At 34.2% G+C, this 22216-nt stretch overlaps 4 protein-coding genes across 4 annotated transcripts; 2 read left to right on the top strand and 2 right to left on the bottom strand.

Moving 5' to 3' along the window:
* Positions 1-56: 56 nt before the first annotated feature.
* LOC108814283 (BTB/POZ domain-containing protein At5g03250) lies at positions 57-2495 on the bottom strand. Its single transcript, XM_018586817.2, has 3 exons — positions 2162-2495; positions 1894-1963; positions 57-1761 (listed from the first exon to the last, which is right to left on the bottom strand). The coding sequence occupies exons 1-3, from the start codon at positions 2218-2220 to the stop codon at positions 130-132; spliced, it is 1761 nt and encodes a 586-aa protein (XP_018442319.1). The 5' UTR covers positions 2221-2495; the 3' UTR covers positions 57-129.
* Positions 2496-7339: 4844 nt separating this feature from the next.
* Positions 7340-9203, top strand: LOC108818023 (polyubiquitin 4). Its single transcript, XM_018590873.2, has 2 exons — positions 7340-7488; positions 7827-9203. Exon 2 carries the CDS (start codon positions 7827-7829, stop codon positions 8973-8975), a length of 1149 nt encoding a protein of 382 aa, XP_018446375.1. The 5' UTR covers positions 7340-7488; the 3' UTR covers positions 8976-9203.
* A 1808-nt stretch (positions 9204-11011) lies between these two features.
* Positions 11012-11885, bottom strand: LOC108814485 (protein S40-4). Its single transcript, XM_018587071.2, has one exon. It carries the CDS (start codon positions 11803-11805, stop codon positions 11272-11274), a length of 534 nt encoding a protein of 177 aa, XP_018442573.1. The 5' UTR covers positions 11806-11885; the 3' UTR covers positions 11012-11271.
* A 43-nt stretch (positions 11886-11928) lies between these two features.
* Positions 11929-13680, top strand: LOC108814486 (mediator of RNA polymerase II transcription subunit 7b). The gene is given in 6 exon segments (XM_056990223.1): positions 11929-12062; positions 12551-12755; positions 12758-12791; positions 12973-13139; positions 13220-13293; positions 13433-13680. Coding segments are annotated over 5 exon segments (534 nt in total). The 5' UTR covers positions 11929-12062; positions 12551-12554; the 3' UTR covers positions 13491-13680.
* The last annotated feature ends 8536 nt before the right edge of the window (positions 13681-22216 follow it).

Here is a 22216-nt window from a genome sequence, read left to right as displayed (position 1 = left end):
AAAAATACTCAAATCTCTCAGCGAGATGCTACGAGAAAGATGATTTAAAAAAAAAGAAACCAGAGTATCTTCAATAGCAAGAAAAAAAACAGAGCTACTCTGTTCTGCCCCAAAACAGAGTTGTTCTTGCTAAGTTGCTTGCTTTGCTTGATCCTTGGGGTTGTTGCAGCACTCTGATTTCTTCTTGAAGTTAAGCTTCCTTGTAAAATTCTTCCAGCTTCTCTTCGACCTCACAAGCTTCTGAAGCTCTTCTTTCATATCCATACACTCTCTCTCCAGCTCAGAAACCTTTTCTCTCACGTTCTCGCCTCTAGGTTTTAGCAAACCACCACCATTGCCTCCACTTTGTTGCAGATCAGGGTTATCTAGATTCTCAGAGACAAATAACCAGCCAGATATAGACGTCCTGAGCCTAAGCTGTTCGAAAAACAGAACCTGAACAATCACACGAAGAGGCAGCCTCTCGTTCTGAGCCGCGTGCGTGCTAGCTTCCAGCGAGAGCTTCTGGCAGTTCATGAGCCTACATATCTGCTCTCTTTCTGAATCCGTGATCCACGCATGCGCCTTTAAGTACACGTCTATCGCGTGATAAACTCCGTCATCAAGCGGTCTCGCGTAATCAGGTATCGCAGCAGCGATGGCTTCGAACTTTGCTAGCTTTAGGTTAACGTCAGGTGCCACCTCAGCGAGATAACCGTCGACAAGAGTTGCTACTAAGGTTGTAGGAGTGAGCAAATCGTCTTCTTCGATGGATGGAGAAGGGACAACAACGCCTGCTTGCTCGGTTGAAGAGACGAACTGCTCGATCATTCTCAGAACGCATTCGACATCATAAAGCGTTTCAGAGTATCCCACGTTTGGTATAAGAAGATCCACTAGAGCAGCTTGGTCCAGCTGGTTACCGATTCTCGTCTCGAGATCCTCCCTAGAAGATTGACTCGCGTGAAGCACCATCGCTGTCTGAAGCAGCCTGAGGAGAAACTTGGTCGGGTTCACACCTTTCTTGCTTGGAAGCAAAGAAACAATCTCTTCGAGAGTAGTCTTTTGTTCGTCTTCGGAAGGACGACTCGGTGTCTCGATCGCTTCCTCATCCGTCGTCGCTTGTCTGTTCATCAGAGGGATATGTTTCCTTGCGTAGTACATTACAGCCATCGCTATGTTCTCTAGCTTCATCCCTCGTGATTCGATAGCGGTGATGAGTCTTTTGAAGAGAGGCAAGACGAGGAAAGAAGCGTCATCAAACCACCAATCTTCACCGGTTATCTTTCCAGACGCTGAGATTCCGTTCCAAAGATTTGTTTCATCTTCGTTCTTTGTGTTCTTCTTCTTCTCCCTGCTCGTCGTCGCATTCTTGAAAAGGTTCGGGTCAGCACATGCCTTGCTAGCTAAAGAATCAACGCATCTTGAGATGACGTTGAGATCTTCGGCGTGATCGGTGACTTCCTCGCACGTCTGGAGAGCTTTGATGGAGTCGGTCCAGTTGTTAAACACTTCGTTGAGGAAAGTCTCGGTCATACCGACGAGATTCCCTTCTCCGTAATTGTCAGTCATGTCGAGATACTCAGCTGCGCATCTGAGGGCGACGACGTTGAACGCGGTAAGCTCGATTTTGACGCCGTAGCAGAACTTTGTTACGAGCTCGAACGTTTTGCCGCCTCCTGGTATCTCGTCTAGAGTCAGAACACAGCCTGATCCGTCGTCATCGGTTGATGACTCTTCGATTAGCCTCTCGAGAAGGCCGCTTCTTGAGAGCAATGGGAACTACACACCACAAATCAAGAAACAATTATATTATATTTAGTTACCAAGATTTCACATTATGAAATTTCTTCAAATCTGTAAGTAAAACAAGATCTTAATTAAAAAAAAAGAAGAAAATTAAAGTTATATAACCTTGTGGAGATGAAACTTCATGTCTCCAACCTCTATGGTAACATCACTGACTAGTCCTGTGGTGCAGAGCCTGTAGACGAGAGACATAATAACATCAATTTCTTTTATGTTATATACATCAAATACACAACCTAAAGTCTTGGCACGTCAGTGTTCTGTATACAGAATACAATAAGATCATAGTATTATTAATAGAAAAAATATTGATAAGATAAACAACGTGTTTACAAATGCATGCATGTTTACGTAAAATGGGGAAATGGAGTACCAGGTCTGGCCTTCGCGATGGAAAGCTTCGGATTTGGAGCCAAGTTTCATAAACGCCATTTTTGGAAGAAGAAGATCAATCTCAGAGTCTTCTGTGTTTGTAATGATATATAGTCGTAACAACAGAGGAGTGAGAGTAAGAGACAGGAATTTCGACTAAGGATCGTCATCTATTTTTAGCAGATATTATACAGAGAGAGAACGAGTATGTAGCAGAAGAGTGAGGAGAAAAAGATGGTCTTTGGACTTAGAATTTTTCGTCTCTTCCCCAAAAACTGGCGTTTAATTTTACTCCCGGTTGGTCCGGTTCAACAATTTCTGGTTTAGTATTTACATTTTAATTCAGTTCATGGTAAGCGTTTGATTTTGAAGACATACATATATATAGTCCACAACGAGCGTACTACTACTACTCAGGTGTCTGTTCATTTCATGTACTGTACTTTCGTTCTTTGTTACTTTTCTTGTTTTGATTTTGTAATTTTTGTACCACTTAAGGATTGGTGTTCATTCTATATAAAGTACATTCTGAAGTACAATAGATGTTTTCTTAAAAAATGTTAATAATCAGATAAAAACACATTACTATATGATTTACATGTTGGAGTACAAAGCAATGTTTTTTTTAACAAAGGAGTACAAATCAATTTTGTTTATGTAGAAATGTTAGGCAACATCTCTTAGTCACCTAACATACCTTTCAATTTCCTAACCACTAAGAAACTTTCATCCAAAAATTGGAAACAGTTTGTTGGAATTTTATGTAGGAAATTCTTAGACTGCACGCATAATTTTATGAATATTAAAATGATACGTATTGCATAACATTACTGGATTTATTTGGAGTGATGTACTTGTTGATTTAGCTCAGGTTAGTAGAGTTTACCACCGTAGGTAAAAGTGAGTCAACATATAAGCAGCTTCTTGATGGGCCAATGAGTTGGATCATTGCAGCACTACAAAGTGGGCTTTTGAAACAGTTATGGCCTTTTTACACATATAAAACGATGCAACTCGTCTTTGGGCTCGTTAAAGGCTACATTTTAGGCCTTGTAGGATTTTCAATAACAAAAAGGAATTTTTTTTTGGTTGAGAAAGGGCCTGTTTTCTTTTTTAATTGAATCCAACGTTCTTGAAGTATTTCCTAAGATTAGGTGAAAGTTTTAGGATTAAATAATTTTAGCAAATTAGCTTTCTTATTTTTGGTCAATGGTAGATAAGCTCTATTTATTTTTATAGAAGATAAAAGAAGATAAGAATCTTAAATACAAACTATTGATTTCTTAATATTAAAAAAGGAAAAGAAGATATACTATCGTCATTATCAATATAGTAATTTACTATTTATTATGATTGCTTATACTTGTTGAGTTGGGTGAACCAAGACCTATTCTTAGTGGCAAAGAATATTTTTGTAATTAAATAGAAAGAAACTGGTAGAAGAAAAGTAAATAAATAAATTGAAAAAAACAAAAAAGGAAAGATATTATTTGTGTTTTGCCAGTGGGTCGTCGTCATCAATGACCTAAGAGCATCATTATTGGTTGTATGTTAATCAAGTGTCCTTAAGTTAGTTTATTGTTTTTTTATGCTAAGGGACTTTGCTAAGGACATGGCTTAAAAAAAGAGATTATTGGTGAGACCCTATTTGTATCTTAAGTTAAACTAGATCTTGACCCGCCCAACCGGGCGGGTGGATGTTTATTTTATATTTTTAGTTTTTTTGTTTATATTAAATGATGTATTTGTAATATTTAAGTATAACTTTAGACTGAAAATTAATCTTTGCAATTATAATAAAATAAAAAGTTTAATAATTATACTGATATAAATTTTAAATTTCTTAATTAAAATAATATGGAGGTGGGTCATGATTTTTTCCAATTCCAAAATTGTAGCATCCCTTAAAAACAAATTATAGATACATAATATATATAAACATATTTGCAATTATAATTCTATTAAAATATTATTTTAAAGAAAAATAATCTTGTGCTATTTTTGTTTATTTTAGAGCTTCACCTGTGACTGTATAAATATTTATTTTCGCTTTAAAATTTGAGAAATTGCCAAAAATACCATTTTCATAGTACCACTTTTCATGTTTACACTAACCAATTTTACCACTACTTTTAATGAAGGGTTTAGATTTGAAGGTTTAGGATTTAGGGTTTAGATTTGATGTTTTAGAGTTTAAGGTATATAGTTTAGGGTTTAGAGTTGAGGATTTAGGGTTTAGAGTTGAGGATTTAGGGTTTATAGTTTATACTTTGGGGTTTAGGGTTTAGGATATTGAATTTAGGGTATATAGTTTAGGGTTTAGGGTTTAGAGTTGAAGATTTTGGATTTAGGGTTTAGAATTAGAGGTTTAGGATTTAGAATTTGGGATTAGAATTTTGAAAATCATATAAAAACAAAGATATAAGAGTCTTTACCATTTTAATAAATTAGGTATTTTTGAAAATGTGTCTTTAGTGGTGGTAAAGATGAATAATGGTACCTTGAAAGTGTTATTTTTGAAAATTTCCATTAAAATTTTTCTTTGTACTAATGGTATACTATATATATATATATATATATATATATATATATATATATATATATATTAAATTAAAATATATTACATAATTTTTAATATAACAATTTTATTTATTTCATTAAATAATTATATTTTGTGATTTTATCGTTTTTTATATTATAATGTATCATATACTATATTTATAACTAATTGGACTTATATTATGAAAGCATTATACTAATAATATATGAATAAATTATTTTATATTTTATTTATATGTTATATAAATTGATTATGATGTGTGATTTTTATTTTATTATTTATTACTTATAAATATTAAAATATTTAATATGTTAATACAAAATATTATTAAGAAATATATTAACAAAATTATAATACAAACTTTTGTTTATGTTTAATATTTGAAGGCTCATAAGAAGCCCAGTTAAACGCTGCAACTGAAACACATAAAGCACCCTACCCAAACAGAATCAAAACGCAAACGATGAGGAGAACATGATTTGACTAAAAACTTCCAAAAGAATATAACCTTAAACCCAGAAAAAGTTTGATATAATCCCTCAAAACCTTCTTGTCACTTAGCTCCTCCTTTGCCCAAACTTTTTTCTCCCTTTTCACGACCTACATTTTTTTTAATTGGAAAAGTTTGATGGTGAATAATTATTGTTTTGTTATCAAAAAAAAAAAGTTTGATGGTGAAATAAAAATCTCGATTAGAATTAAATTGGAAACTTATTCTTTACTTTTTTGTTTCAATTGTTTTAGGTAATCATCGTTATTTTAGAAAAATATTGATTATTTGGAAAAGACAAACATTATTAACTCATATATTTATTTAATTTTCAGTGGCAGTGAACTGTAAATATTGTGTAAGTTTAAGGGTTAGTTTTAATTTGTACTTCTGTTTTAATAGATTAGATATTTTTTTTATTTGAAGAAGTAATGATATAAATAAAACATATAAAAGAGAAAAAATTGAAAATATGTAAAAATTACAAACTTAAAAAAAAACATTACAAACTTTAAAAAAAAAATTACAAACATCATAATTTAAAATAAACATTACAAACATTAAAAAGAAAACATATGAAAATTACAATCATTTTATTCAATTCATAGATACTTATAAATTATATGTTATTTGGAAGATGTCCAAATTTATTCCATATATTTTCAATCAAATCATGTTTTAATCGATGATGGGTTTGTTCATCCCGAATTCTTTTCTTAGGATCAATTGTATTGCCGGGATTTGAAGGCAAACCGATGGAATATGAACGCTCCACACCTTCTCCTTCTCCTTCTCCTTCATTAAATTCGGAAATGTTACGGAGAGTGTATGATCCTTCCGTTTCGCTAAAGACACTGTCGACTGAGTTCCCTAAACCATAATCCGCTGACTCCGAGGGTTGTGTGTAGCTATAGTCTTGTCCCATGGTTAGTTTAACCTGAAAAAATGATCACAGTATTAATGCAGGAAGAGAGGGCAAACAGATAACATAAACAGATAACATAAACAGAAAAGAGTAATACCATAATCTCAAATGCTATAATTGAAGCAACCATTAATCGGAGCTTAACAATGTCATATCACAAGAACATTAAAGCTGATTACAGCATAGAAGAGCAAACAATCAAGAAAGACATTCATTATTTTCAACAACTTCTTACTGTCAATTTCAATGTTAAACGACTACATTAGCTCTCTATTCTCTCAGTGAAGACAAAGACAATATTCAAGATATTTAAAACCCTCAATCTAGACAAAAGTTCAGTTTCTAATTCTTTAAAAACAATACAAGTTTTATTGCGGAAGACAAACACAGAACAAGAACAATTACAACATTGTTTTCAGTTTATAATTCCTCAAAAATCATACAATTACAACAAACAATCAGACGAAAATGCATGTCACAAGCAGATGAGAACAATCACAAGAGTGACCCAGACACAGACGGACAATCCTAAATCAAAGACACTCGTTTCGGTTCCAGATGCAATCGTTGAGGACACTCCTAAAACAAAGGATGAGGAAGACTAACCGGTTCTCGGCGAGGTGTGAAGGAAAGAAAAGAGGCTGTCTCGGTTTGAGCTGCAATTGGCGGAGATCCGTCACGAATGACCTGAGTAATGGAGACTCGTTTCGATTCCTTCTCGCTTGGGGTAGCAATCGCCGGTGAACCGTAAGGACTGATCGATTTAGCTTCACAAATCCGCCCAGAACCACCGCCGAATCGTATCGACCTGAAGAGAGAAGAAGAAAAGAAGAGAAGAAGAGAAGAAGAAAAGAAGAGAAGAATCGAAGAAAAGAAATGTCGTGACCTACACCGCTCACACTAACTTCTCCCCTCCTGACGCGTGTCGTTAACAAACGACACAAAAAATCTCTTAATTAACAAACGTTTGCTTCGTATTTTAGCCTTTCTCATTTATTTTAAATGCTTTAATTACTAACATATCACACTACCATACCCCAATAATGATGCTCTAATACATCCAACGAAGGATGTTTCTAGTTGAGTCGGTCTTTATGAAACGAACGGCGCTAAAAGTAGACACGTGTCTAATGAATTTAAATGCTAATTAGATATTCTCAAACTGATATTTAACATTTTTTTTAACAACCTCGGCTATATAAGAAAATCTTCTCGCGACGAAATCTAAATCATACCTTCTTCTTTCTCTGATTCAACATCAAATCTCTCTCGCAAAAACTCTAAAGTCTCTCTTTCGATTCTCTCTCTTTCGATTCTCTCTTTCGATTCTCTCTTTCGATTCTCTCGTTCAAGGTAATATGCTTCAACGATTGCTTTTGTTTTTGCTTATGATCTTTAGTCTCGTATCATGTTTCCCTTTAGATCTCCGAATCGTTAGATAATCGATCTGTAAAGTTATTTGTTGGTTTCGTCGATCTAGCTTCTTGTTATATGAACGATGATGATTAAGATCTCAATCTGTAGTTTCATCTGTGATTTGCGTGATTTAATTCGATTTTAGGGTTTGTAATCGCCTGGAGAAAACGAATCTGTCTCGTTCCTTGTTGCCTAGATACGTTTATACGATAGGATTTGTTAGTATTATACGATTCTGAAGTTGCTGATCGATTACTTGTTTTCTTGTTTTGCAGATGCAAATTTTCGTGAAAACTCTCACCGGCAAGACCATCACTCTCGAAGTCGAGAGCTCCGACACCATCGATAACGTCAAGGCTAAGATCCAGGACAAGGAAGGTATTCCTCCGGACCAGCAGAGGCTCATCTTCGCCGGTAAACAGCTCGAGGATGGACGTACCTTGGCCGACTACAACATCCAGAAGGAGTCGACTCTCCATCTCGTTCTCAGGTTGAGAGGTGGCATGCAGATCTTCGTCAAGACTTTGACGGGAAAGACCATCACTCTCGAGGTTGAGAGCTCCGACACTATTGACAATGTCAAGGCGAAGATACAGGACAAGGAAGGCATCCCTCCGGATCAGCAGAGGCTTATTTTTGCTGGTAAGCAGCTGGAGGATGGTCGCACGCTCGCTGACTACAACATCCAGAAGGAGTCGACGCTTCACCTTGTCTTGCGTCTTCGTGGTGGTATGCAAATCTTTGTCAAGACCCTCACCGGTAAAACCATTACTTTGGAGGTTGAGAGCTCAGACACCATTGATAACGTCAAGGCTAAGATCCAGGATAAAGAGGGTATCCCACCGGACCAGCAGAGGCTCATCTTTGCCGGTAAGCAGCTGGAGGATGGACGCACGCTAGCTGACTACAACATTCAGAAAGAGTCTACGCTGCATCTTGTGCTTCGACTCAGAGGTGGCATGCAGATTTTTGTGAAGACCCTCACTGGCAAAACCATCACTTTGGAGGTGGAGAGCTCTGACACGATCGATAACGTCAAGGCAAAGATTCAGGACAAAGAGGGTATCCCACCAGACCAACAAAGACTTATCTTCGCCGGGAAGCAGCTAGAAGACGGACGTACTCTTGCGGATTACAACATTCAGAAAGAGTCTACGCTGCATCTTGTGCTTCGTCTCCGTGGTGGTATGCAGATTTTTGTTAAGACCCTCACCGGCAAAACCATCACTTTGGAGGTTGAGAGCTCAGACACAATCGATAATGTCAAGGCTAAGATTCAGGACAAGGAAGGGATCCCACCAGATCAGCAGAGACTCATCTTCGCCGGTAAGCAGCTTGAGGATGGTCGCACGCTTGCTGACTACAATATCCAAAAGGAGTCGACTCTTCACTTGGTTCTTCGTCTTCGTGGTGGAAGCTTCTGAGCTTTTATGTGATCTTTGTGGTCAAAAGTGGTGTTCTTTGAGCTTCGTTAATGCACTTGGGAGGTGATCTCTGTTTGCTTCTGCAAAAATGGATTATCTGTTTCGTCATGTTTTTCATGTTCTGTTTTCTTTATTTTCTTTTCGTTGTGAACCTTTTGGTTGGGCTCTTAATGGCCCCTTTATGTTTTAAGTCTAAATAATAATCCAAGTGCTTGCGAACCCAAGAAATCTTTGTTTATGCTTTGCAAGTTTGAATGATTTCATCGCTGATGCGATCATACTCTGCTAATATTATGGTATTTTGTCATTGTGGACGTGTGTTAAACATGGCTAATCAGGCAATTATTTGAAGAACTAACTCGAGAAAAAGAAAGCTTGGGTTTTGTGTTTACCAAATAGCAAAGTTCCAAGAAAGAAACTTATGACAAATACAGAAAAGATCAAGAAATACATTAATGGATCTGGGACCAGGAACTAATGGCCAACGATCGATGACCAGAACAGAGTCCAAAATAGTGAAGAAAATTAAATTATACAGAAGTTTTGTACAAATCAAGAAAAAACGTCATTACATAACAAAAATGTCTTAGATTGTTTCATAAGTTTCCACGACCAAGACCTCAAAGACATATACATGTGTTGTTTACTTACTGCTTGTATTACCTAATTGGCGTTGTGCAGCCAATATTTTCTCTTACAGATGAACTAATATAAAATAGAATTTTGAAACAAAACTCAATTTTAGTTTTGTGAAGTATATAAATCTTCAGTTACAAAAAAAAAGGTATATAAATCTTTTTTTTTGTAAAAAAGGTATATAAATCTTTCGACAGTCCAAAACCAATGTCTCTTCTCATACCAAGAAACGAAGGGCGCCGCTGGTTTACCGCTTGACTGCATTTCCGTATGGAGCGACAGTGTGATTGCCACTTCTCCACATTCCCTAGCACTATTCGATTTTGATTGCTCATTTTTTATTCTACCAGACCATTGTTTTCTCAAGAGTCTTGTTGTTTTCTTTGCGCTAGTGCGTGTTGTTCACAAGTCAAGTTGTGTATCCATTCTAATATCATAAGTCACAACTCTTGAGATAAATTTTACCGCACAGTTTTACGTCTGCGTTTGCTGAGTGGTTACTAGGAAATTTCAAATTTCTGTTCGAAGCTGTGTATTTGCGTTGAAAACCAGTCGGCTCTATTTGTCGAAACTTACGAAGCAAGTAACGCGTTTTAACAAGAAAAAGGAATATTACAACTTTTTGACAAAACCAGGAAAAAAATACTTTGGTGATTGGTGCAGAAAGAAAATGCTGTCAAATCTTGAACTCTTGTTGCAAAAGCATATTGGAGAGTGGGAGACACAAAAATAGAAATTGCAATAACTTTCAATCAATTTATCATTATTACCCTTTCTCTTTAACAAATAGTGTCAAGAAAAGAAACACCACTTCAACTTTTTTAATACAGTATGTAATCGAGTGTTTCTCTTATGAAAAATGTATAAATACACATCATTTCCATCTGAAGACTTTTGTGGCCTTTAGTTAAAATCGCGACATTCAAAAGACGTGACACTTGGTATATGACACATTTTGTGTAGATGCTTTGTGGAGGATTTAGTTAGCTTGTTGGAGTGTCTAATCCTGTGTATATATATTAGTTGGTTTGTGGAAAACTTTAAATAATCTCTGAATTCAGAATTATTATCTAACAATACATTTCATTAGTTTTTTTTTTGGTAAAATACATTTCATTAGTTCAAATACTTCTATGTAAAATCTTTAACATCAGCTTTCTTTTTCTTTCCTTTAGGTCACCTTCGTTCAAATGAATCTTAATTTTTTGTGTATCTTATAATATATATGATTAATCATTACATATTTTGAAAATATTATCATAGTATTGCTTTTTTTTTGTCATCACCATAGTATTGCTGTTGTAGTTTTATTTTCAGTTACTTATTGCTTTTGATTATTATTTTTTCACTGAAATTATGTAGTTATGCAAGGAAATACCAATTATTTTTTAAGACACAAGAATATAAAGTTTTCATTTATCATTACCGAACACGAAAAAGGACAGGATGATCAAAACTTCAGAAAAAGAATAAAAACAAGAAGAAATATGCAAAAAAGGATATCGAAAAATTCTCCTTCGGACCGAAACTATAGTCGATCCTAAACCCCCAGAAAAACACGAAGTCCTCCTTATGCTCTGAAGTAATTAAGTAATAGTTTTAACATAATCTATATTACTACCTATTAGAGTTTTATTATTAATCCTATACCAGTTGTTTATTAATCCTGAAACCCAATCTTCTCCCAAATCGCGTTCCTCAAACGCCTTAGATCTCTCCCCTTGGCCGTTCCACCAAACCCCTCGTCCACCGTGAACGAAGATCCTCTCCGCCGCGCTAAATATTCGTGCGGCGGAATCATTCGTCTTCCTCCCGTCGTCGTACCGTCGTTGATCTCATCGCCATCCTCCTCATCTTCGTCACTGTCGTCGCCTGGTATCGTCACATGGCTCCTATACTCACTCTTGAGAATCTTCGACCAATCCGGGATGTTAACCGGAAGCGAACCGGTCTTTGTCGTTTTCCGGCTATCGAAACCGGAGGAATCTGCGACTTTCGCCGGTTTTCTCCGCAGTCGCGAGATTGATATCGATCTCTTCGCTTCAGATGGAGGACTCGGCTTCTGATGATAGCCTAAACTGTGAATATCGGATTCGTCGAATTCAAAGACATTCTTGTCGTTTTCAGACATAACTGGTTCTGGTTGTGGATAGATGTGTTTAGGCTTGCCAAAAAAATGTTTCCTTGAGGCCATAGAGCTCTTCTGGGTTTTGTGATCTGCTCTTCGATGGGTTTTGTGAAATTTTGATTGAAGCAGTTGAGATCATTTTATAGAGAGATGTGGTGAAGAAGATAAGCCCATTGGTTACGTGAGTTACAACTTATTACAAGTAAACGACAAAGAGAGAGAGAAGTGTTCAGGTGTGGCCAGTCTCACGCTCTTATCGTGAGCTCTTCTTTACCTCCTGATTCTCACATTCTCGTCCCATTGTTTTCTCTTTACCTTGGTAGGTAAGGATGATTCTAAATTATGAAATTAATGGGGTTATACGTTTTCATTTAATTTCATTATAATTTAGTTTTAGAAATCACCATCTAATTTATTGCTGTCTGATGCATTCATAAAACTTGATATTGAGAATTAAATGCTGTTAGATATGAAATTTGTTGATATACAGTTAGTTGATTAACAATCTTCTAAAATTCTATTTAAATTAAAGTGGTGCTGATATTTATTTTATGTAAATTTAATTTAAAGTCCTTTTTTAAGATTTGATTTCCACTATTGTTTTTTTAGCTTAACCTTGCTTGATAAAACAATGCACCTCTTGATTAATTATACCGAACCAAACTTATAAGTTTATCTAAACCATTAATTGAACCTTTTTTTTTTTGTTGTCAAAAAAAGATTGAACCATTTTAACCGGTAATTTTGTCGTTCATTGCATCGATGTAATTAGCTGATCTTATGATCTGCTATGGATGAATTGGATGTGTAGGAGAATGGCTACAGCTACATATCTGCCTCCTCCGTTTTACAAAGATCACTCTGAAAACCGTAGTTATGTTCCTGAACCTCCGTCTTCTATTGAAGGAACCTACGTTTGTTTCGGTGGAAATTATATTGTGACGGTTCACTCTTTAACATTTCATCTTATCAAATTTTCAGAGGATGTTCTTCCAAACTTAGAAGAGCAAGGAGTGCGGTGCCACAGATTTATCCCAAAGATTCAAACGTTGGTATGTCATTCTTCTAAACTTGAGTCATTTACTTAAAATATAATGCAAATGCTTTTACGTTTCGTGAGGATGGTTTTGCTGATTCCCTTAGTTGGTTGATCTCAGCAGCTTTGTTCTTTTGCAAGTTATTCTTCTTTCTTTGTTTCCTGTGATGGAAGAGACTCCAAATTTTCTTGTGTAGATTACAAGAAGGAACTCCGGTCTCTGAATAGAGAGCTACAACTACATGTATTAGAGCTTGCTGATGTTCTCGTTGAGAGGCCTTCTCAATATGCAAAGAGAATTGGTGACATCTCTTCAATCTTCAAGAACTTGCATCACCTTCTCGATTCACTGAGGCCTCAACAGGTAAGAAAAATCTTCTTGCTACAACATGTTTTCATCGGGTTTTGGTGTTTGATTGTTTTTGTCTTTCTCTTTATGTTCAGGCGAGAGCAACGCTTATTCACATTATGGAACTTCAGTTTCAACAGCGGAAGCAAGCTGTGGAGGACATTAAAAGGTTTGTTAAGCTTTTAACTGTTCTGTCTTAATGTTATCAAATATAAATCTATAAGCTATATAGTCTTTAAAAACTTGTTAATGCTTTTTTTTGTGTCAACACAATTAATTGGTGATAGTGTTGTTTTGGTTGTGTGCAGGAGGAGAGAAGTACAGCGACTTCTAAAGGATGCTTTCATCACTTTAGATGGACAATAGAGTTTTTTACCCACATACTTCTCTGATTGCGACCTTCCCAGCTTATTTGACCAAGACTTAAGTAGATACAATGTACCAGGATTGTATTATCCCAGAATTAACCGCTAATTTGTTGAGAAAAAATTTGAATAAACCGGTTATATAATACTCCCAGTATGAATCAGATACAGTAAAACCTCTATAAATTAATAATGTTGGGACTTTAAGATTTTATTAATTTATAGAGATATTAATTTACCAAAGTTTCTTTTTTTAGTTTTTTTTCTTCTATTTATGAAATATTTTAATTATAAAATAAGAAAATATTTTATTTTACCGTATATAACATTATTTACATTTGAAAATTTTGACTTTTATTTTTTTATTATATTATATGGTGTATATTTTTATGTTTCATATAATTGTTATGTGGTTTTCGATATAGTTTTACTAAATATTATCAAATATATTAAAATGTTAAGAAAAAAATAGAGGTATTTTCATTGTGAATATAAAACCAACATTAGTTTGTACCTATATAAAAATATATATAGATAAATTATTAATTTATTATTTTAATGGGACTATATATTTACATGGGAGTTTTAAAAATATTATTATCTTATTATTTTATCGATTTATGTCATATTTTACACCGGTCCAAATTGGAACTGGTAAAATTTATTAATTTATAAAAATTATTAATTTAGAGAGTATTAATTTATAGAGGTTCTACCGTAGGTGTATTGCTGTAAAAAGACTTGGTAGGATTGTCCGCGGAGGAACATAACCCAGACTCCGTGTTCGTATTATTGGATTGTCCAGACCTGAATGACACGTCCAATTACCTTTCACCTCTTATTCAGTAAAATAGACACGTGGGATACTTCACGTGGACTAAAACAGAGACGTGACTTATTCACTTAATTGTTCTGTTAAATAAATACCATTATTAGTAATTTTGGGATTCATTTGTTTCCACTATTATTTGTTTTTTCTTTTTGTAAATTTCCACTAATTTATTTTTTGTTCTTGTCAGATATAAAACAAGAACGGGTTTCGAAACCAAAAATAGTAAAAAATAAAATTGTTATTTCTGAAAAAAAACAAAAAAAACGATTGGACATCACATAATCCTTGTTTTTGTTTTGACTGAATTTCTCACATCATCCAATTTTATTATCATAATTGCTATAATGTATTTATAAATGTCCTGTTATAAAGTTTAGACTAGATAAAAGTGAACGAATGCAATGTGTGATAATTTTCTTGAGAGTATTGGACATAACATTTCTGAATATGTATCTCAACTTTCAAGCCCGTGATTAATGTTAATTCCGTCTGATTAATGTTTTCTTTATTCATTCCACCTTTAACTCAAGTATGTGCTCAGTTTGATTGATATGACTTTTTTAAAAATATGATAATTACAAGTATAATTTTATTATCCCTTTAATTAATGTAATAATAGAATGTATTTTTGTGGAGAATTAACAAAGAAGACGTGGGCCAATAATAGGTGTGATGTCGCTTGTCAGCAAAAGTTGGCCCACTGGACATCATCTGAGTTCGAAAGGATCTTTCAGATGTCAATATCTTGACACGTCATCCAGGTCACTTCATTCTCTTGATGTAAACATAGATAAAAGATGCCAGTTTTTTTACAACGCGTACGTACATTGTATACTATCATCTTTTGTACTACTACTTATAATAATATTATCATCTTTTGTACTACTACTTATAATAATTACTAGTATTATGGAAAAAATGAAAAATGCATCTTTTGTACTACTACTTATAATAATTACTAGTATTATGGAAAAAATGAAAAATGCATTATCCAACTAACAAGATAATAATATAGAAACCAGTGGGGTTAGCCTAGTGGTACTTGAGAGAGCTTCGGCCTCAATACGGTCCGGGTTCGATTCCCACTGGCCACACGGATATGGGTCCATTGCTTTCGACTCATTTGAATGCCCAGGAGAAGGTCTATCCGTGGGCTGTACCTCCACCCGGGGGTTAGGCTTGTGTCATCATTGACCCGGGTTTAACCCTTATTTTTTCAAAAAAAAAAATAATAATAATATAGAACATATATTTTACAAAAAAGAAATATATAACATATATAATTAGAGTGTGCTTGGTAAAAATAAAATAATTGGGAGTGAATTAAAGTAAAAAAACTGAGTGAAAAAACATGAGAGTAAATAAAATAAATAAGTGTCATATCCAGCGCAAGTCGTTACACTTTACAAATGTAACCAGCGTAAAAAAACTAAATACATTTTCTTTTTACCCTTATTTGAATAGTAACCAGCATAAAAAATAATAAATAATTAGAAAAAGTTTCACCTTATTGGCATAAAAGCAGCTGAAACAAGAGTAAAATATGTTTCCACCAAATTATATCGCTATTTGGTATGTACAATTACACCCTTAGTAAATATGTTGGACAATTTTCTGATCATAGCAAAACACGTGGGATCGCGAATAAATATTCTAGATAAGATCGTGTTCAATATGAATTTTAATTGTAGTTTAAATATAAATATATACTACTCTGTTGCCATTGCAGTATTCATGGTAGCTAACAGTCTTTGATAAAAAAGAAGAAGACCAATGCGGTATATTTACATATGGACCATATGAATACTGCAATGGAACAAAACTCAAAAGTATATTTATATTTATGATATGGTAGTACCGTAGTAGACCAAAAATGTAGTAGAGTAATATAGCTGTGAAATTGTTGGATATCATCCTCCATGATTTTCTGCCAACGATAGAAATTACAATTGGCTGGTTTAATATATATATATAGTCGAAATAATGTGAACAGTGGTGTGGCCAATTAATTATTGGCCGATAAGACCTCTCCATAATTAGAGCTTTGGATATACTTGTAGCAAAACATAAGTACCAACAAATGAAATAATGTTAGCTAAGTCAATAATCGAGCTTGTTATTAAACACATTTTGGCTTATATACTTTATATACCTGATCTAGAGTTTCCTAAGTGTTTTTTTAAGCCATATTATCATAATCTTATTTGTTAATTACATAGTTTCTACTTTTAGGATTTTACTCACTTTTCGCCAAACAATTAATTCTTGGAAAATGTCATATATTTGATCTGCTTGTCCCTTTGTATCTGCTATATAGAAAAGCTTGACTCGTAGACCAAATAATTGATGAACCAAAAAAGTGAGAAACAGAAACACACTGAACCAAAAAAGTGAGAAACAGAAACACATAGAATATTGAAATGTCTAGTGACAACATGGCACCTACTTATTCAGTTATTATATAATGTCATGCAACCTATATTACATTATTATATCTGTTTAAAAAAAAAAAAAAAAAAAAAAAAAAAAAAAAAAAAAAAAAAAAATTGAAACCAATCTTGAAATAGATCTGTTTCTCTCTCTGGAAAAAGGAAAACCCTAGAAAAGTAGATCTGTTTCTCCCGGTGGCCGCCGCCGTCCCTTAGGCGGTCGCCGGAGGCTCTCCCCTTTGTTTTCCCTTTCTCTGTCTCCCTCGTTTACCTCTGTTCACTCTGTTTCTGTTCTTTCGGCGGAGGTTGGTCTCAACCATGGCATCTTCTGGTCCAGATCCGGCGGTCTTGGTAGCAGATCTACGGTGATCTCGGTAGAGTCAATGGAGTTTGAGGACGGCTTCTTTTTCTCGCTGAGTTCGTTCCAGTCACGCTCCAGATCTCTGACCGGTGGGTTTTTCCTTGCCTCGGTGGTGTATCCTTCGAGTTCGGTGGCGTGGAGTTGTTGGGTAAGTCTTCCTTGGTTTCGTGGCTGCGTGGTCGCGTGCTTTTGGGGTTTGAGGCCGGTGGTCTTTGGACCATTGTTTCTCTCTGTTCTGGCTTCGGGTTCCTCCGTGGATCTCTGGCGGTCGTGCGTGGAGTGTCCAGCAGGTGGGTCGTCGGCTCTTCTTGTAGGTCTCTCTTCTGGCAGCGCACGGTGTGGTGGTCTTCTCCGTTAGTGCTCGGATTCGTCCTTGCTTGCGGTGTCAGGCTCCTCCTTGAAGTCAGTTTCAGGTCCAGCGTGTGGCGCTCCGTGTGCCTTTCTCTCTCTCCTGTGTCTATTCGGTGATTTTTTGCTCTGTGGAAGTGGTGGTTTCCTTAAGTTATGGATATGTGCTAGTTGGGCTTTCGGTCTTCTAGCTTGGTTCGAAGGTTGCTTCGTCGGAGGAGGTGTGCCCAACCGGTCTCGCTGCTCTATATGAGCTTCTGGGTTAAATGGGTGTACACGGTCCCGGGTTGGGTTGGTTGGAGGCGACATTCTTCAGCTACTCATCCCGCACGACGGCATCGTCGATTGTGGACTCCTTCTCGTGTCGCCGGCTGAGAAATTTTGAACGGGTTTGCAGGTCCGAGTTTGTGATTCTGTGGATAGGTGTTGATGAGCGAGTCTCTTGGAAGCTGTAGGAACTGTAGCATCAAGGTTTGAGGTCGCCTTTCTCTCGGTAGCTCGCGGCAACCTATTGCTCATTCCGCTCACTCCTATTTCTTCGGGTCCTTCACTGCTTCGTTGGTGTCATGTTCGTTGCTTTGGTCTCTCGTTTCTTTCCTGTTAGTATTTGTCACTGCTAGACTCTTTGTTTAGTTTAATTTTCGCATCTCCGCTACTTGTCTCTTTGTAACTTCTGTCTCAAATTGAAAATCTGGTAATAATATTTAACATTTTACCAAAAAAAAAAAAAAAAATATCTGTTTACAAGGACACACAAAATCAAGAAAAATATTCTGCATGTTTAAGGAACAAAAACAAAAGGATAGATAGCAATCTTTTACCTATCCTTATCTTATCCAATCTTTTCAGGTCATTGACTAATTGTCCAATTAATCAAAATATTAGAAAACTTAGGCATCCTATATTTATATATTTTATATACATTGCTAATATTAAAACAATGTAAGCCCATATTTGAAGAAGATGGTTTACGTACATCATCACTAAAATTGTATAGTTTCTTTCTATTTTTCAGAGTTCTCGTCTCAGTTTCGAGAACTATTTTTTTTTATCAAATTGTTATGCATATGTAGTACGTCTCAGTAATTGTGATTGCTTTGAAAAAGATGCAAGCAACAAGCCACTCTGCCTAGAGTGATTAAAATGCATCTCTGGACTCTGGGCCTCAGTTAATTCTCATAATACTAAGCATTTTATATCTCATGGGTTTCTAATATCGTGAACCCACAAGAATAAAAGTATAAACGAGCCCATGATCCTCTACTGTGTGCCTAACTAATTGTCTACAGCACTTGAAAACGCTTAATCATACGTTAAAGCTGAAATAGTTATTAGAAAAATGGCATACGACGCATAAGCTTGGGTGATGTAACTGCACAAAAGCGACATACAACGCAGAAATAAATATCTTTAACACTGGAAAGAAAAGTGTAGGAACGAAAAGATACACGCGTGTCTCTCATGCAGTACCAAAAACTCAAGCAAAGACAAAAAAGAATTAGAGGTTCTAGAATATTCTTGTTGGTTTCATCGTTTAGTAATCATAGCAAACAAGACCAAGTCGTCAACAAACAACATCGTTCACTATGGATCGTCCATTTGTCCAGCTTTTCAAATCAACCAATCATTCTCTCTTTCTCTATATATGTATGCCCTTTAACAATAACACTTATTCAACCTAAAACGTGGTATTTGAATTAATTCTGCAGCTTCAAATCTATCTCTCGAATATGTGTTTCTTTGAGATTCGGTGCGATCAAAATTTGACGGTGGTGAAGATGGATGTAGCATGGTGGATGGAAGCAGCTCCTCCGCAGATAAAACCTTGGAGAACTTCCAATGTTTAGTGCTCTCAGTCTCGAGAGAATAATGTGCCATGCGTCTCCTTCCGTTAATAACACCCCACTAAAATAAATATAAAAATATATAGAATGGAAATAATAATATAATAAATGCTATAGATTCATTTTAAGAATTGATCCACTGTTGGTGCTTCTTAAGCATCTCTAATGTACATTTTTTATATAAATAGAAAATTCTATTAAATATGGTTTTGCTTCTATGTATATTTTTAAAATAATTTTTTTCTATTCTAAAAAAAAATAGATGGATTCTATTCTTGCTTCTATATTTATAGAGATGAAAATAATAGTTTTCTATATTTTTGCTATAAATAGAGAAATTATATTATAAAACATATTAAAGTAAATTTAACTTTATAATATAATCTCTCTATTTTAGATAAAATTATATAAATAAGTATAGAGATATGTTTGAAGATGGTCTTAGAGTTAAAAAAAAAAAATGGAGACCTCGATTGGTACAGCTGATTAAGAAGCAGTAGCAGTATGCTGTAGAAGCAGTATGCTGCAGAAGCTGTATGCTGCAGAAGCTGTATGCTCTCATTTAAACTTTTAATAAGATGATTGGTAGAGCAGTAGCAGTATACAATTTTATTTTTTTTATAAAAGTTATTATATAATATATATTAAATTATAATATATATATATATATTAAATTAATATATATATATATTAAATTATAATATATTTTACTAAAAATAATGAATCTTAATTAATAACATAAATTAAACTAAATAATAAATGTGAAATATTATTATTTAAAAAATAAATGTATTTTAAAAATGTATTTAAAAAAAAAAATTATTCATGGATATAAAATAATTTTGAATATTATTAAAAAAATAAATAAAATAAAATTTATTTTTGGATATAAATAATTTGAAAATTATTAAAAAAATTGTCATTATATATATATATTATTTATATATTAATATATAAAAGATATAATTAATTTATTTTATTTCTAATTTCTAAAATTATGTTTATATAGAAAATTTATTTAAAAAAAATAAAATTTACAATTAAAATATAAATTTAAAAAATATATTTCGCATTTAAAATATAATATAATTTATATAAATAAATTATATTTTAAATGTTAAATACTATTTTAAAAAAAAATCTCAGGTTTTTACTTCTCTATTGTAAATTTATTTTAGAAATCAAAATTTAATTTTCTGGATATAAAAATAATTTTATGATATTATTAAATCAAATAAATGAACTAATTATATTTATTTTTAAAAATTTTTAATTTGTAAATGCAAATTCTCTTCCAAATGTTTTATATGAGAGCATTTGCCAGAGAGCATTTGGAGAGCATTAGTATTTAGTAAATGCTTTTCTAAATGCTTTTTAAATAAATATTGATTGGATAATGTAAAGCGTAATGCTATTCTAATGCTAATGCTCTACCAATCAGGCCTCGTAAAACCTAAGAGTCATATGTCAGCGCGTCGTGCAGCCCACTCCCGAAATCACTGTACTCATTTACCTCGTGACTTTTGTATTTATTTGTTTTTACCACTTTGCATATTTTTGTTATAATCCGAATTCATTTTGCATTGAAGATTATCAATCTTTTATGTGGTACTAATCCAAGATTTAAGATCTTCTTATCCTGTCTAAAATTCCGAAGGAAATATTAGCGGTATAAGTGGTAGGATACTTTTCTATAATCAAAAACATTACAAAATTCCAGTATCAAAGAAAAAAGAAGAAGGAAACATTGACTTTGACTTATACGTAATCGCGCCCAAGTTCAATTTTAAACAAAGTCTTCCACCAACCACACAACACAACTACTATAAAAGCCTAACAGAACGACACACCCTTTTTGAGTTTTAGATCACTCAGTCATGGGGAATATCTGCTGCTGCGGAGAACGAAAGAAAAGCAATGTTCCTCAGGCGACGGAAACAACTCCTGTTCAACCACATCCACCCGAGAGTCCAGCTAATCAAGCCGCGACGTATTCGAACCATTCTTCGCCGGCAATTATGGCAGAGCGGTATTGTGAAGGAGGAAGGTGAGATTAAGCCAAGTTTCATGAAGCAGTTGCTATTGGTGACTGGGACCAGATTTACATGTAATAATATAGAAATTTATGATCTTACATATATCTATTCAACCCTTCTTCAATATATACAAGTGTCCTCTCTCTAAGGCAAATCAAGAAAAATATTCTACATGTTTAAGGAACAAAAACAAAAGGACTGATAGCAATTTTTTACATATCCTTATCTTATCCAATCTTTTCAGGTCATTGACTAATATTTCAATCAATCAAAATATTAAAAAGTTAGGCACTCTATATTTATATAATATATATATATTGCTAATATAACTTTAGCTATATAACATTTGATTAACTTTCCAAGTGGCATAAACGATGCAAGCCCATATTTGAAGAAGATGTTTTACATACATACGTACGTTATCACTAACATTGTATAGTTTTTTTTTTTTTTGATAAACACTAACATTGTATAGTTCCTTTCTATTTTTCAGAGTTCTCGTCTTAATTTCGAGAGCTATCTTTTTTTTTTATCAAATTGTTATGCATATGTAGTACGTCTAAGTAATTGTTTTTGCTTTGAAAAAGATGCAAGCAAAAGAAAAAATACAAGACGAAACTTTACTCTTAAAAATGTAAATAAACCCACGTTATGTGAGGAGGAACTTTTGAATTAGCGCCGAGAATAAGCCACTTTCCCTAGAGTGATTAAAATGCATCTCTGGACTCTTGGCCTCAGTCAATTCTCATAATACTAAGCATTTTATCTCATGGGTTTCTAATACCGTGAACCCCCAACAATAAAAGTATAAACGAGCCCATGACACTCTACTGTGTGCCTAAATAATTGTCTTCAGTACTTTTTTTTTTTTTGATAA

The sequence above is a fragment of the Raphanus sativus genome, chromosome 7, assembly GCF_000801105.2.
Source record: "Raphanus sativus cultivar WK10039 chromosome 7, ASM80110v3, whole genome shotgun sequence".
Taxonomy (NCBI): domain Eukaryota; kingdom Viridiplantae; phylum Streptophyta; class Magnoliopsida; order Brassicales; family Brassicaceae; genus Raphanus; species Raphanus sativus.
Note: the sequence above shows the minus strand (reverse complement) of the source record. Positions and strands in the feature narration are given on the sequence as shown.

What these genes read in the sequence shown, in the direction of transcription:
- LOC108814485 (XM_018587071.2), bottom strand. Translation starts at nt 11,805, where the DNA reads ATGGCCTCAAGGAAACATTTTTTTGGCAAGCCTAAACACATCTATCCA.
- LOC108818023 (XM_018590873.2), top strand. Translation starts at nt 7,827, where the DNA reads ATGCAAATTTTCGTGAAAACTCTCACCGGCAAGACCATCACTCTCGAA.
- LOC108814283 (XM_018586817.2), bottom strand. Translation starts at nt 2,220, where the DNA reads ATGGCGTTTATGAAACTTGGCTCCAAATCCGAAGCTTTCCATCGCGAA. An exon ending in CATCGCGAAGGCCAGACCTG is followed by an intron (nt 1,964 to 2,161) that starts GTACTCCATTTC and finishes TCTCGTCTACAG; the next exon opens with GCTCTGCACCACAGGACTAG. An exon ending in TGAAGTTTCATCTCCACAAG is followed by an intron (nt 1,762 to 1,893) that starts GTTATATAACTT and finishes TGTGGTGTGTAG; the next exon opens with TTCCCATTGCTCTCAAGAAG.